This window comes from Neomonachus schauinslandi, chromosome 5, assembly GCF_002201575.2.
Source record: "Neomonachus schauinslandi chromosome 5, ASM220157v2, whole genome shotgun sequence".
In the NCBI taxonomy this organism is placed as follows: Eukaryota; Metazoa; Chordata; class Mammalia; order Carnivora; family Phocidae; genus Neomonachus; species Neomonachus schauinslandi.
The window spans coordinates 101255336-101268457 of NC_058407.1; the positions used below are offsets into that span (position 1 = coordinate 101255336).

At 36.5% G+C, this 13122-nt stretch overlaps 1 protein-coding gene across 3 annotated transcripts in view; it reads left to right on the forward strand.

Moving 5' to 3' along the window:
• Positions 1-13122, forward strand: part of ERC1 (ELKS/RAB6-interacting/CAST family member 1) — a 511631-nt gene that overhangs the window by 122978 nt on the left and 375531 nt on the right. For all 3 annotated transcript variants that reach the window (XM_044914971.1, XM_044914972.1, XM_044914973.1), the window contains 3 exons: positions 3371-3508; positions 5225-5365; positions 6342-6482. In XM_044914971.1, coding sequence (XP_044770906.1) covers positions 3371-3508; positions 5225-5365; positions 6342-6482 — 420 coding nt within the window. The remainder of the gene's footprint in view (positions 1-3370; positions 3509-5224; positions 5366-6341; positions 6483-13122) is intronic.

The window sequence follows — 13122 nt, forward strand, 5'->3', positions numbered from 1 at the left end:
CCCAGGCGCCCTGCTTGTGGAATTCTTATTGACTCTAGAGAGAGACTTTTTCTCTTTCCCTGTAGAATGAGGCAGTTCCTAAATGAGCTTATATTAAATTGATTAATGCAGAAGTTATCTGAACATTGTATCTAGACTTCTTTTGTTTTGTTTCAAGTTTTTATTAAATTCTAGTTAACATATAGTGTAATATTTTCAGGAGTAGAATTTAGTAATTTATCATTTACATACAATGTGCAGTGCTCATCACAATAACTGCCCTCCTTAATACCCATCACACATTTAGCCCATCCCCCCCCCACCTCTCCTCTGGTAACCATCAGTTTGTTTTCTATAGTTAAAACTCTTTTATAGTTAAAAACTCTTTTATGGTTTGCCTTTCTCTCTCTCTTTTTTTCCTTTCCCCTATGACCATCTGTTTTATTTCTTAAATTTCACATATGAGTAAAATATGGTATTTGTCTTTCTCTAACTGACTGATTTCTCTTGGCATAATACTCTCTGGCTCCATCCACATCATGGCAAATGGCAAAATTCCATTCTTTTTGATGGCTGAGTAATATTCCATTGAACATATATACCACATCTTCTTTATCCATTCATCAGATGATGGACATTTGGGCTCTTTCCATAATGTGGCTATTGTAGATAATGCTGCTATAAATATCGGGATGCATGTGCCCCTTCGAATCAGTGTTTTTGTATCCTTTGAGTAAATACTTACTAGTGCGATCGCTAGGTCATAGGGTCGTTCTATTTTTAACTTTTTTTTTTTTAAATGTTTTATTTATTCATTCATGAGAGTCAGAGAGAGAGAGAGGCAGAGGCAGAGGCAGAGGGAGAAGCAGGCTCCCCGCCTAGCAGGGAGCCTGATGCGGGACTCGATCCCAGGACCCTGGGATCATGACCTGAGCCGAAGGCAGATGCTTACCCAACTGGGCCACCCAGGCGCCCCTATTTTTAACTTTTTGAGGAACCTCCATACTGTTCTCCAGAGTGACTGCACCAGTTTGCATTCCCACCAGTAGTGTTGAGAGAGTTCCCTTTCTCCGTATCCTCGCCAACATCTGTTGTTTCTTGTGTTGTTAATTTTAGCCATTCTGACAGGTGTAAGGTGGTATCTCATTGTGGTTTTGATTTGTATTTCCTGAGGATGAGTGATATTGAGCATCTTTTCATGTGTCTGTTTGCCAGTATCTAGGCTTCTTTTGTAGTTCCATTCTTGGCAGGAGTTTATGTGTACGCCTAAATACAGTTTCTAAAAGTCCAAGCTTATATATTATTCATTTACTGATTAATGAACTGATATTTATTATACACCTAGTGTGTGCCAGATATGAAGATAGAAAACTGGGGTAGAGGAACAGGATTCAGTCTCCTTATGGAGACATGTATCAAACAAAGAATTACAATATGGTCAGGGATTAGTGTTAAAATGTATATATAGATGGGATAAATAGAGATAAAGGTGGTAAACATATAGATAGATGAAAGAATGGAGAGAGTGTATGTATGTATATATAACATGTATATGTGTGATAGAGTACAAAGAGCATTTTATTCTCATAGAGGTAAGAGCAAGGAAATCTTTTCAAAGGAGGTAACATTTATGTTGCTTTTTGAAAGCCATGTGAAACATACCAGCTAGCTCTCCTATTAGCTCAAGAGGGGACTAATTTATATTCTCCTGCTTAATTTTTCTCTATAGAACTTATTACCATCTTACATACTGTGTTTATTTCATTCATTTATTGTCTGCTGTATTAGGATGTTATCTTTTTGAGGATAGGGATTTTTTTGTCTGTTTTGATTATTTCTATATTCTCAACACCTAGAAGAGTTTCTGGCACATAGCAAGAGCTCAAGTATGTGTTGAATGAATGAATGAAGTTTGTGAGTTCTATAGTAATTGCCTTATTTTCTTTTAGTTTATTAAGACTATCTCTCTACAATTCCTAAATATTTTTTTCTCAGTGTTTTTCATATATGTACTTTAATCTACCATGATAACATGCTATCTCTATAATGTTTCTCAAACCCACCCCCTCTTTTCCATCTCTCTTAGCTTTTTAATCTTCAGTATCTCTCTTTTTTTTTTTTAAGATTTTATTTATTTATCTGAGAGAGAATGGGAGACAGAGAGCATGAGAGGGAGGAGGGTCAGAGGGAGAAGCAGACTCCCTGCCGAGCAGGGAGCCCGGTGCGGGACTCGATCCCGGGACTCCAGGATCATGACCTGAGCCGAAGGCAGTCGCTCAACCAACTGAGCCACCCAGGCGCCCAGTCTTCAGTATCTCTTACCTGAATTGATAAACTCTAATTATTTTCCATGTCTCTATGGAAGTCCCCTTAAATTTTTTCTTCACAGCCATCAGAATTATCTATCTAAAATGCAGAACTGACCAGACTATTTCTTTGCTTAAAAATACCTAATGGTTGCCATCTGTCTAGAATAAAATTTGTGCTCTTTAGATTGCACACAGGGCCATCCATAGCTTGGATTCAGCTACATAATGGTGAGTTCTCTTACCATCTTATAACATAATAAAAATCGGTCTGTTCATTTTTCTTTGTACAACTAGTGCCTGGTAATATAAAGAATTGAATAAATATTTCTTTGAGTAAATGAACGCATTACAGATGTGTATGAAGGAATGAATAACTACAATAAGGAATTTCATTGAAAATGCTTCATGTTTAGATAAAAGGTGATATAAAAATATATTTTAACACTAGCATTTGAAGAACAATTTTTCTTGGGCACCTGGGTGGCTCAGTTGGTTAAGCGACTGCCTTCAGCTCAGGTCATGATCCTGGAGTCCCGGGATCGAGTCCCGCATCGGGCTCCCTGCTCGGCAGTGAGTCTGCTTCTCCTTCTGACCCTCCTCCCTCTCATGCTCTCTATCTCATTCTCTCTCTCAAATAAATAAATAAAATCTTTAAAAAAAAAAACAATTTTTCTTTATACAGCTGATTTGTCTTTCTTACTGTCTTGTTCTAATCCTCAATTCACTGTGAAGTGATTTACAGTGTCATTATTGAAGTAATCCCATTTCTCATGTCTTCCCTATATTCCTCCCTCAATCCCATCTCTATATGTTGGCTCTTTTCTCTCTAGCTACTTCCCTTATTTTTTTAGAGATTTATGTATATGCATAAATGTCCATAGCTACATGTGTGTCTTTTCTGTGTTCTGCCTGTAAGTTCTGTCTTGAAAATTTTGCATGCAGTTCTGAAACCCTAGTATTAAATTATTTCTATGGAACATACACTCAGAGACAACCCTGGTCTACCTGTTTCCAACTTAAAATGATTTTTATTGTGACTATTTGTATTTCTCTTAATTTCGTTTTTTTCCCCCCACACTTAGATTGAAAATCTTCAAGAGCAACTTAGAGATAAGGAGAAGCAAATGAGCAGCTTGAAAGAACGAGTCAAATCCTTGCAGGCTGACACTACCAACACCGACACAGCCTTGACAACTTTGGAGGAGGCCCTTGCAGAGAAAGTGAGTGACTGGTTTGGACTCTCCGTAGACACGTTTGCTCTGCTTCCTCATTAATCTAAAATTTTCTCTAGTAATGAGACTTAAATATAAAAGAAGAAATCCCTTAGGGCAAAAGAGAAAAGAGCTTTCTGTACTGCTGCTGTCGTAGATAGTATAAAGGGATAGAAAATCCATTTTGTTTTTGTCAACTTAAGCATCTGTTGCTAGGCAAGATGGATTTCACACTAGAGGGTAGTGGCTGAAAGTTTTCCCCCTCCCTTCCACTCTTTTCTCCTCCCCTCCCCTCCCCTCTTATTTCATTGCTATATTTATTTTAGAGAGAGAGGTGGGTAGGGGCAGAGGGAGAGCAAGAGATAAGCAGACTCCACACTGAGCTAGGAGCCTGATGTGGGACTTGATCTCACCACCCTGAGATCATGACCTGAGCCGAAACCAAGAGTCAGACACTTAACCACCTGTGCCACCCAGGTGCCCCCAGTGGCTGAAATTTCTAAAGACTAAGCCATACATTCCCATTTACTCTCTTCTGAAGAAAAAGAAAAGTTCTTTTTATTTATCTCATCAACTAGAATTTGGGGATGTGGGAATATCAGACATTGACCATTAGGAAGCAACATATAAAGAGTTCTCCTTTACTGTACAATGTTGATACCTAATATAGTCTTGGATTTTAGTTATTAATACAACATGTTGTTTTTCTAATCTTGGCCTTGCTACTTCATTTTTGTTTATGAGCAAACCTAATTTTTCAGGAATAGTTGACTAAATAAAGAAGTGGCCCAGCCAGTTAGGTGTTAATGTCTTGGAAGGAGGTTTAAGGAATCTTGGTGGGGCATTTTAATAGGGTTTTTAAAAAAGATTTTATTTATTTATTTGACAGACAGAGAGCACAAGTAGGCAAAGAGGCAGGCAGAAGGAGAGGGAGAAGCAGGCTCCCTCAGCAGGGAGCCTGATGTGGGGCTCAATCCCAGGACCCTGGGATCATGACCTTAGCTGAAGGCAGCCGCTTAACCGACTGGGCCACCCAGGTGCCCCCTGATAAGATGTTTTTTTTTTTTTTTTAAAGGAATAGGGTCACTGTTCCTTAAGCCTCTTGGACTCATAATGCTTCGGGCTATGTGCCAGGGATCAAGGCTTGATCCCTGAATACAGTCAGAAATAATAACCAGAAATATATTTAAATTGCTTCAACTTTTAGACTTCCTGAGTATCTGTTGACAGAAGTTTTAATGGATTCTCTCTTTTCCCCCCACTTTTTTATGCTCTAAGCTCAACATATCATAATCTCCCAAATCTCTTCCTTTTTTGTATGTGAATTTTGAGTTGTTTCCATTGCCTTGTGGGCAACACGTGAATTACATATAAAAAAGAAATATTTGTTACTTATCACCCTTAGGGCTGTATGTGTGTAAAGTTTTTGGATACTTGGGAGTTGAATAAAGGGGATTATTCCAAAAGAATACTTTAAGGACTTCTAATACTATTTGAGATTATAGGAAAAGAAACCTAGGGGAATCAAAAGAACAAAGCCACATCTTTATTATTGCAAGAGAGGTAGGAAGGATGAATTCCTTGAAAAGTAGATTATTAACAACTTATCACTGTCTTTTGAATGGAGCATGAAAGTGTGAAATTTATCAGCTAAAAGCTGAATTAGAGTCATATGATAGAAATATGAAAGGAATTTTCTTACGGATTGACGTGTTCTCTCATCAGGAGCGGACAATTGAACGCTTAAAGGAGCAGCGGGACAGAGATGAACGAGAGAAGCAAGAGGAAATTGATAACTACAAAAAAGATCTTAAAGACTTGAAAGAAAAAGTCAGCTTATTGCAAGGCGACCTCTCAGAAAAAGAGGTTAAGATCACCAAAATAGAATGATTTGGTTTGCTTAGTGCATTGTATGTATATGTTGTTGGTGTTTACATAATGCATATAAAAATGTATTTGATGGAAGATTTTCTTAATATTCTTATAGCAGGCCTTTTCAGAAGATGTTAAGGGGTATTTTGGGAAGCTTTGCAGAGACATAATGGATATTGGATCATTCATTTCCCAAGTTTAGCTTTTTCAATATGTTACGAGTTGGTTTCTTACTTGTTAATGACATTTTTATAGATCCTAAAATAACTGAAGCAGTTACACATGGAAAAATACTGTGCTAATGGTAAGAAAGGTGATAGATAAAAGAATATGCAGATGGAGGGCTGCTTATTTACAATATGTCTTCAAGTACATCTCAGTATTGGCAGAGAAATCTTAAGTGATTGCTGACCATTTAGGTGACTTAGTATATTTTGGTCTTGCTTTTGGAAGATCCTGTTAATGTGACACAAATAGTAAAAATATTGCCTTGTGATCATGTAATAATGCCTGAGCTTTAGGGACACTCTCCGATTTTCTTTCTAGTATCTTTAAGGCAATTTATGGAAATTTAAGTTTCTGGTGGAACTTTCCTTCTAAAAGGGAAAAGTATTTTATATTTACGTCAGTGTAGCTACTACAGTAACTAGTAGTGAGTACTACTGCTAGTGACTAGTTTCATTCATGAAGCTTGATCTACTTCCGTTTATTTTATGGGAATGGATATGTATTGATAGAACTCTTTAAGTCACAATTCAGTTGGTATTTCTTGGGAATTCAACTTACTTTAGTTAGGACTTGAAAGCTGAAGCTGACATTGTTTTATATTTCATGAATGTTCTTGAAATGGAATTGTCAGTATATAGTAATAAATAGAAACTACAAGCCACCAAGATAATAAATTTTAAAATTTACATTTTTATTTTGTTTGTACTTAGTATTTATTCTAGATGTGTGTTGCTTCTTTCAGGCTTCACTCTTGGATCTGAAAGAGCATGCTTCTTCTCTGGCTTCCTCAGGACTGAAAAAGGACTCACGGCTTAAGTCACTGGAGATTGCTTTGGAACAGAAGAAGGAGGAGTGTCTGAAGATGGAATCACAATTGAAAAAGGTTAAAGAAAATTTTTCCACTTTTCTTACTTTGCTTTAAATAAGAACACAGTAGAGAGCTCTGCAGTGTTCAATGTGTAATAAATTACCAATGATGTAAAAATCCCCCACAGTTCAAAATATCATTTATACCTTCATCAGTTCTCTTAATGGTCTTGTCCTCTTTTATTTTACTACTGAGCATCCTCAAACTCTTAGAAAATTGACAGTTTAGAGAAAGATTAAAAAATGCAGCTCCTTTATGGACAAAGTATAAGACCACAATGTAAAAATCTTCATTTTCTGATATGTTCCTTCCATTAGCATTGAGCTTCCTAGAAGGAGATAATCTAGCAATGATAGTCACCCATACTGGCGAGTATTAGGATGTGGTACAGATATTTATTTTCCATTTCTTTGACTTATTTCCCTCTAAGATGTATATGGCAGTTTGTAGTTTTCAGAACACTTTCATATTTCTAATCTCTGAGCTACCAACTCTGTGAGAATTGGAGCTATGACTTTTGAGCAATTACGTTAACTGAGGCCAGTTGATACTGATGACTAATAAGAAAGGGTGCAGCCTAGTCTCAACACTTTAAGTCTTGTTCTCTTTCCATATATTGGGTGTATTCAACATGATACCCTTATAGTGAATCTTCATGTAGGGTATGTCGAAAGTAAAGTCATGTTTTTAGGCTAAAGAAAGAAAGAAAATCTAGGATCTTAAAGTTATTGTGAATAAGTAGGAGAATTCTGTTTATGAGATTACGGGTTCTGATTATGACCAGTTCACATTTTAGCTGGCTTTTTTTCCTCACTGAAAAGGTAGAGGCAGTTTTCTATATAAAACCTGAATATCGAAGATGAAGCTGCTTATGTGTATTTAGGGTTATAAAACAGAGCGGTAACTATCAAGAGTAATATTATTCATTCATATTCCAAACTCCCCTGTTTGTGACAATCCCACATTTTCTTTCTGTTTGTTTATTTTTAACCTCTTTGTTACCATAGTCTCTTATATCTTGGACTTTATATTTAGGTTTATGAGAAAAAATAAAGTTATCTTTGGGTGGAGGAGGTTGATGGCTTCCCCCTACTTTGGTTTATTACCTGTTTTACTAATGGCCAGTTTTCTTTTCATATTTTCCCTTGTTTCATTCTGGATGATTGTTTCTTTCATTTTAATTCATTATTGATATTTTCCTATTATACTCCTTCCACAATGCCCAACTCCAACAAGGAGGTTGATACTGTAGTTTTCTGTGTGTTTCATTTGTTTTTTTTTGCTTTTTCTCCCCTCTTTTAATTGAGCATTTTATATAATTCCATTTTCTTGTTGCTTTTAGCATATCAGTTATATTTCTTAAATTTTTTCAAGTGATTACCCTAAAGTTTGCCATATACATTTTTGACTTAACCCCCAACTTTACTGAGATATAATTAACAAATAAAAATTGTATATATTTAAGGCGTACAACATGATGATTTGTGTATACATTGTGAAATGATTACCACAAACTAGTTAACACATTCATTACCTCACATAATACTATTTTATTTTTTTGTGGTGAGAGCACTTTTTAATACTCTTAGCAAATTTCAAGTATACAATACAGCATTATTAAGTATGGTCACCATCCTGTACATTAGATTCCCAGAGCTTATTGATCTTACAACTGAAAATTTATACCCTTCTTTGATCACCTTCTCCTCACTTTTCCATCCTCCAGCCTCTGACAACCACCATTCTATTTTGCTTCAATGAGTTCAGCTTTTTTAGATTCTACATATAAATGAGATCATACAGTATTTGTCTTTCTGTGTCTAGCTTAATTTTACTTAGCATAATGTCCTCCATGTTTATCCATGTAGTCACAAATGACAAGACTTACTTTCTTTTTATGATTAAATAGTATTTGAGTATACACACACACATCGTATTTCCTTTATCCATTCATCTACTGATGGACACTTAGAGTCTTTCAGTATCTTGGCTCTTGTGAGTAATGCTGCAATGAACATGAGAGTGCAGATACCTCTTTGAGATACTGATTTCATTTCTTTCGGATATATATCCAGGAGTGGGATTGCTGGATCATATACTAGCTCCATTTAAGAATTTCTGAGGAAGCTTCGTACTGTTTTCCATAATGGCTGTATGAATTTGCATTCACACCAACAGGGTACGAGGGTTCCTTTTTCTTCATACTCTTGCCAACTCTTATTTCTAGTCTTTTTGATGATAGCCATTCTAACAGATGTTAGTTGTTATCTCACTGTGGTTTTGATTTGCATTTCCTTGATGGTTAGTGATGTTGAGCTACTTTTCATGTACCTGTAGGCCATTGGTCTGTCTTCTTTGGAAGAATATCTGTTCAGGTCCTTCACCCGTTTTAATGGGATTATTTGTGTTTGTGCTATTAAGTTGTATGAGTTCCTTATATATTTTGAATATTAACCCCTTTTCAGCTATAAGGTTTACAAATATTTTCTCCCATTCCGTAGGTTGCCTTTTCATGTTGTTGATAGTTTTCTTTGCTGTATAGAAGCTATTTAGTTTGATGCAGTCCACCTATTTTTGCTTTTGTTGCCTGTGCTTTTGGTGTCATATCAAAAAATCAGGCAGTAAGACATTTTTAATCTAAATTCACTTTCAAAAAAATGTTATCCCACTTTATGTGTCATGCAGGTACATACAACAGAATACTCCCAATTCCTTCCTCCCTTCCATGATGACATTGTTATCATTCATTTATCCATATATGATAATCACCTAATACATTACTATTATTACTTTAAAGCATTACCTTTTAGATGAAGAATAAGAATAATAGAAGATGTAGTTTTAGCTTTATTCCTTCTCCAGTTCTCTTTCTTTATGTATATGTGAGTTTCTGACCTATATAATTTTCTTCTGCCTGAGAACTTTTTTTTTCTTTTTGAGAGAGAGAGCATGAGTGTGGCGGGGGAGGGGCAGAGGGAGAAAGAGAATCTTTAGCAGGCTCCACTCCCAATGTATGGCTCCATCTCACGACCTTGAGATCATGACCTGACCTGAAATCAAGAGTCGGACACTTAACCGACTGAGCCACCCAGGTGCCCCCCGAAGAACTTCTTTTAATGTATTTTTGCACGGTAGGTCTCCTGGCTGTGAATTTCTCAGTTTTTATTAGTTTAAGAAAGTCTCTATTTCTCGTTCACTTTTGAGAGATAATAACACTGGATATGGGTTTCTAGATTGGTGGGGTTTTTTTTCTCTGTAACACTTTAAAGGTTTCACTCTGATATCTTTTTATGTGATTTCTGATGAGAAGTCTACTATAGTTCTTAACATTGTTGTTCTATAGGTAAGGTGTTTTTTCCCCCTCTGACTTCTTTTAAGCTTTTTTCTTTGTCTTTCATTTTCTACAATTTTAATACGATGTGCCTATGTATAGGTGTTTAGAATTTATATTGCCTGGTGTTCTGAGCTTCCTGATTTGGTGTGCGTCCTTAACTTTGGAAAATTATCAGCCATTATTACTTATAATATTTCTTCTCGTTTCTTTTCCTTTTCGTATTCCAGTTATGTATATATTGCACCTTTTGAAATTGCTCCATAGTTCCTGAATGTTCTGTACTGTTCTTTTTATTACTGTTTTTTTCTCTTTTCATTTTATTTTGGGAAGTTTCTTTTTTTTTTTTTTTAAAGATTTTATTTATTTGAGAGAGAGCACAAGCAGAGGGGGAAGGGGCAGAGGCAGAGGGAGAGGGAGAAGCAGACTCCCTGCCGAGCAGGATGCCCAATGTGGGGCTCAGTCCCAGAACCTTGAGATCATGACCTGAGCTGAAGGCAGACACTCAACTGACTGACCACTCAGGTCGTCATTTTCGGAAGTTTCTATTGACCTGTCTTTAAGCTTACTGATTCTTTCTTCAACTATATCTGGCCAATAATTAGTCCATCAAAGGCATTAGTTTTTCTTACGTGTTTTTTATACCTAGAATTTCCTTTTGAGTCTTTCTTAGAGTGTCCATCTCTCTGATTATATTACCCATCTTTTCTTGGATATTGCCTACTCTTCCCATTAGAGACTTTAACTGTTAATCAGTTATTTTAAATTCCCTGTCTGATTAATTCCAGCATCAATGTAAAATATCTGAGTCTGGTTCTGATGCTTGCTCTTTGTCTTCAGACTATGTCTTTTCTTGCCTTTTAGCATACCTTGTAATTTTTTTGTTGAAAGCCAGATATGTTGTATCAGATAGTGGGTAAATAGGCATATCAGGATGTGGGTAAATAGGCATCCTAAAACTAAGGTTTTAGTCTGGCTAGAAGTTGAGCTGTATTTAATGTTTGCGGTGGCTGTAGGTGCCAGAGCCTTCAAATTCTTCTAGTATTCTCATCTCTGTTGACTTTGGGTTTCTCTCTTCAGAGACAGTCTGCATCTTGTAGCTGTTTCAGCTGTTATCCTTTGTTATTATACTGGAACCCTGTTGGTGTGATGGTAAGGTGAGAGGGAAGATAAACTTTCTATAGTCTAATGATTAAGTCTTGGTCTTTTATGAGCCTGTGTCCCTGGCTGTGACCTTCACAAAGGTTTTCCCCCTTAGCTAGAGGGGGCTAGAATGGGAGAAATGCCCATCTGCCAGGTGGGATAAAACTGTTAAAATCTTTACTCCTGGAGAGTCTGCCTTTGGGTAGAGTACAGTTTGGGCATATTTCACAATTATTGCCCCCCATACCCTTACCAGAACCACAAAGGGATTTTTGTCAGTTCTTCACTGTGAGAACCTGGTGGGGTTCCTGGATGTAAAGTTCATTAAAATAAGATGAGTTTGCCCTAAAACTGCAGCTTCTAGGACTTTTTCACTGTCATGCTCATCCACACTCAGCCTCTAGTAATTCCTCAAAGTCACCATTGAAGTGTTTCTACCAACAGCTTTGCTCCAGGTGGGTAGATCTCAACTATGACTCTCTGCATTTGCCTGTGTCTCTTGATTTTGGAGTTGTAGTTTGCCCCTTGACCTCAGTTCTCTGATAGGTCCAAAAAAGTAATTGATTTTCAGTTTTTTAACTTTTTCTTGTTTTAAGAATGGTAGTGATGACTTCCAGACTTTTTACATGTTGGGGCTGAAGTTACAACAGTTTTCCATATGGGACAGACCTGTGCATTCTTGTTTTTTGAAGATACATATGTGAATTTTGCTATTTAGAATAACATCTAAAACCTAAAATAAAAATACAGTTATTGCTAACATGTTTGGGAATCAGCTTTAGTTTTATTAATTAACACATTAAATATTTATGGAATTAATAGGTTACCTATCCCAAGGAATTTGAGAGTATATCACAGAAGTCTGAATTAACAATATACATGGCTATTTATTTACTTATTTATTTCAGAGGGTGGGGGTGTGTGTGTGCATGAGTGGGGGGAGGGGTGGAGAGAGAGGGAGATAAGCAGATTCCCCGCTGAGTGGGGAGCCTGATACGGAGCTCGACCCAGGGCCCTGACATCACTACCTGAGCTGAAATCAAGAGTTGGAGGCTCAAGTGACTAAGCCACCCAGGCGCCCCCAATATACATGTTTTATATAGCTTTTTTAGTTCTACTAGATGTCAAATGAACTTTTTTTATATTATCAAAATGTTTCTAAACTCATTAATTTATATTGGAAACTACCTCTCAAGAAAGAAGAGAAAAACCTTTGACTTTAAAATATGTCTTAGAATAAATGAGAGTGTATTTCCTAATGTAGGATTGAGATAAGAATTAAGCAATAAGATGTAATAGGACTCAGAACAATTGTTAAATATTGTGCTTCAGATTTTATCTCATTCTAGTAGATAAATACTTCCCTAGCACTCTTAGATTTTAAAAGCAGGGCAGTGAAATAGAGAAAGACAAATACCATATGATCTCACTTATATGTGGAATGTAAAAACAAAAATAACCTGAACCCATAGATATAGAGAACAGATTGGTGGTTGCCAGGAGGGTGCAGGGGGAGTGGTGGCATGTGGGTGAAATGGGTGAAATGGGTCAGAAGGTAAAAACTTCCAGTTATAAAATAAATAAGTCCTGGGATATAGTGTACAGCATGGTGATTATAGTTAATAATACTTTATGTATATTTGAAATTTGCTAAGAGAGTAGATCTTAAAAGTTTTCATCACAAGAAGGGAATTATTTGTAACTTTGTAGTAATAGATGTTAATTAGATACATTGTGGTGATCATTTCACAGTATACTATACATATGTCAAATCATTATGGTGTACACCTGTAACTAATGTAATGTTATATGTCAATTCTATCTTAAAAAAAAATAGAGCCAAATATCGTCAGATGATTTTTTGGTTTTTTTATTTGCTATAATTTTAATTCTTTTTAAAGATTTTATTTATTTGTCAGAGAGAGAGAGAGTGAGCACAAGCAGGGGGGAGTGGCAGGCAGAGGGAGAAGCAGATTTCCCACTGAGCAGGGAGCCCGATGTGGGGCACGATCCCAGGACCCAGGGATCAATGACCTGAGCCAAAGGCATACGCTTAACTGACTGAGCCACCCAGGCGTCCCTACAATTTTAATTCTTTAGGAGCTTATTAGGCCTAGGATTTTGTTGTCTTTGTTTTCTACATTAGCATTTTGTTTTGTTTTGTTTTATAGCTTATTTGTA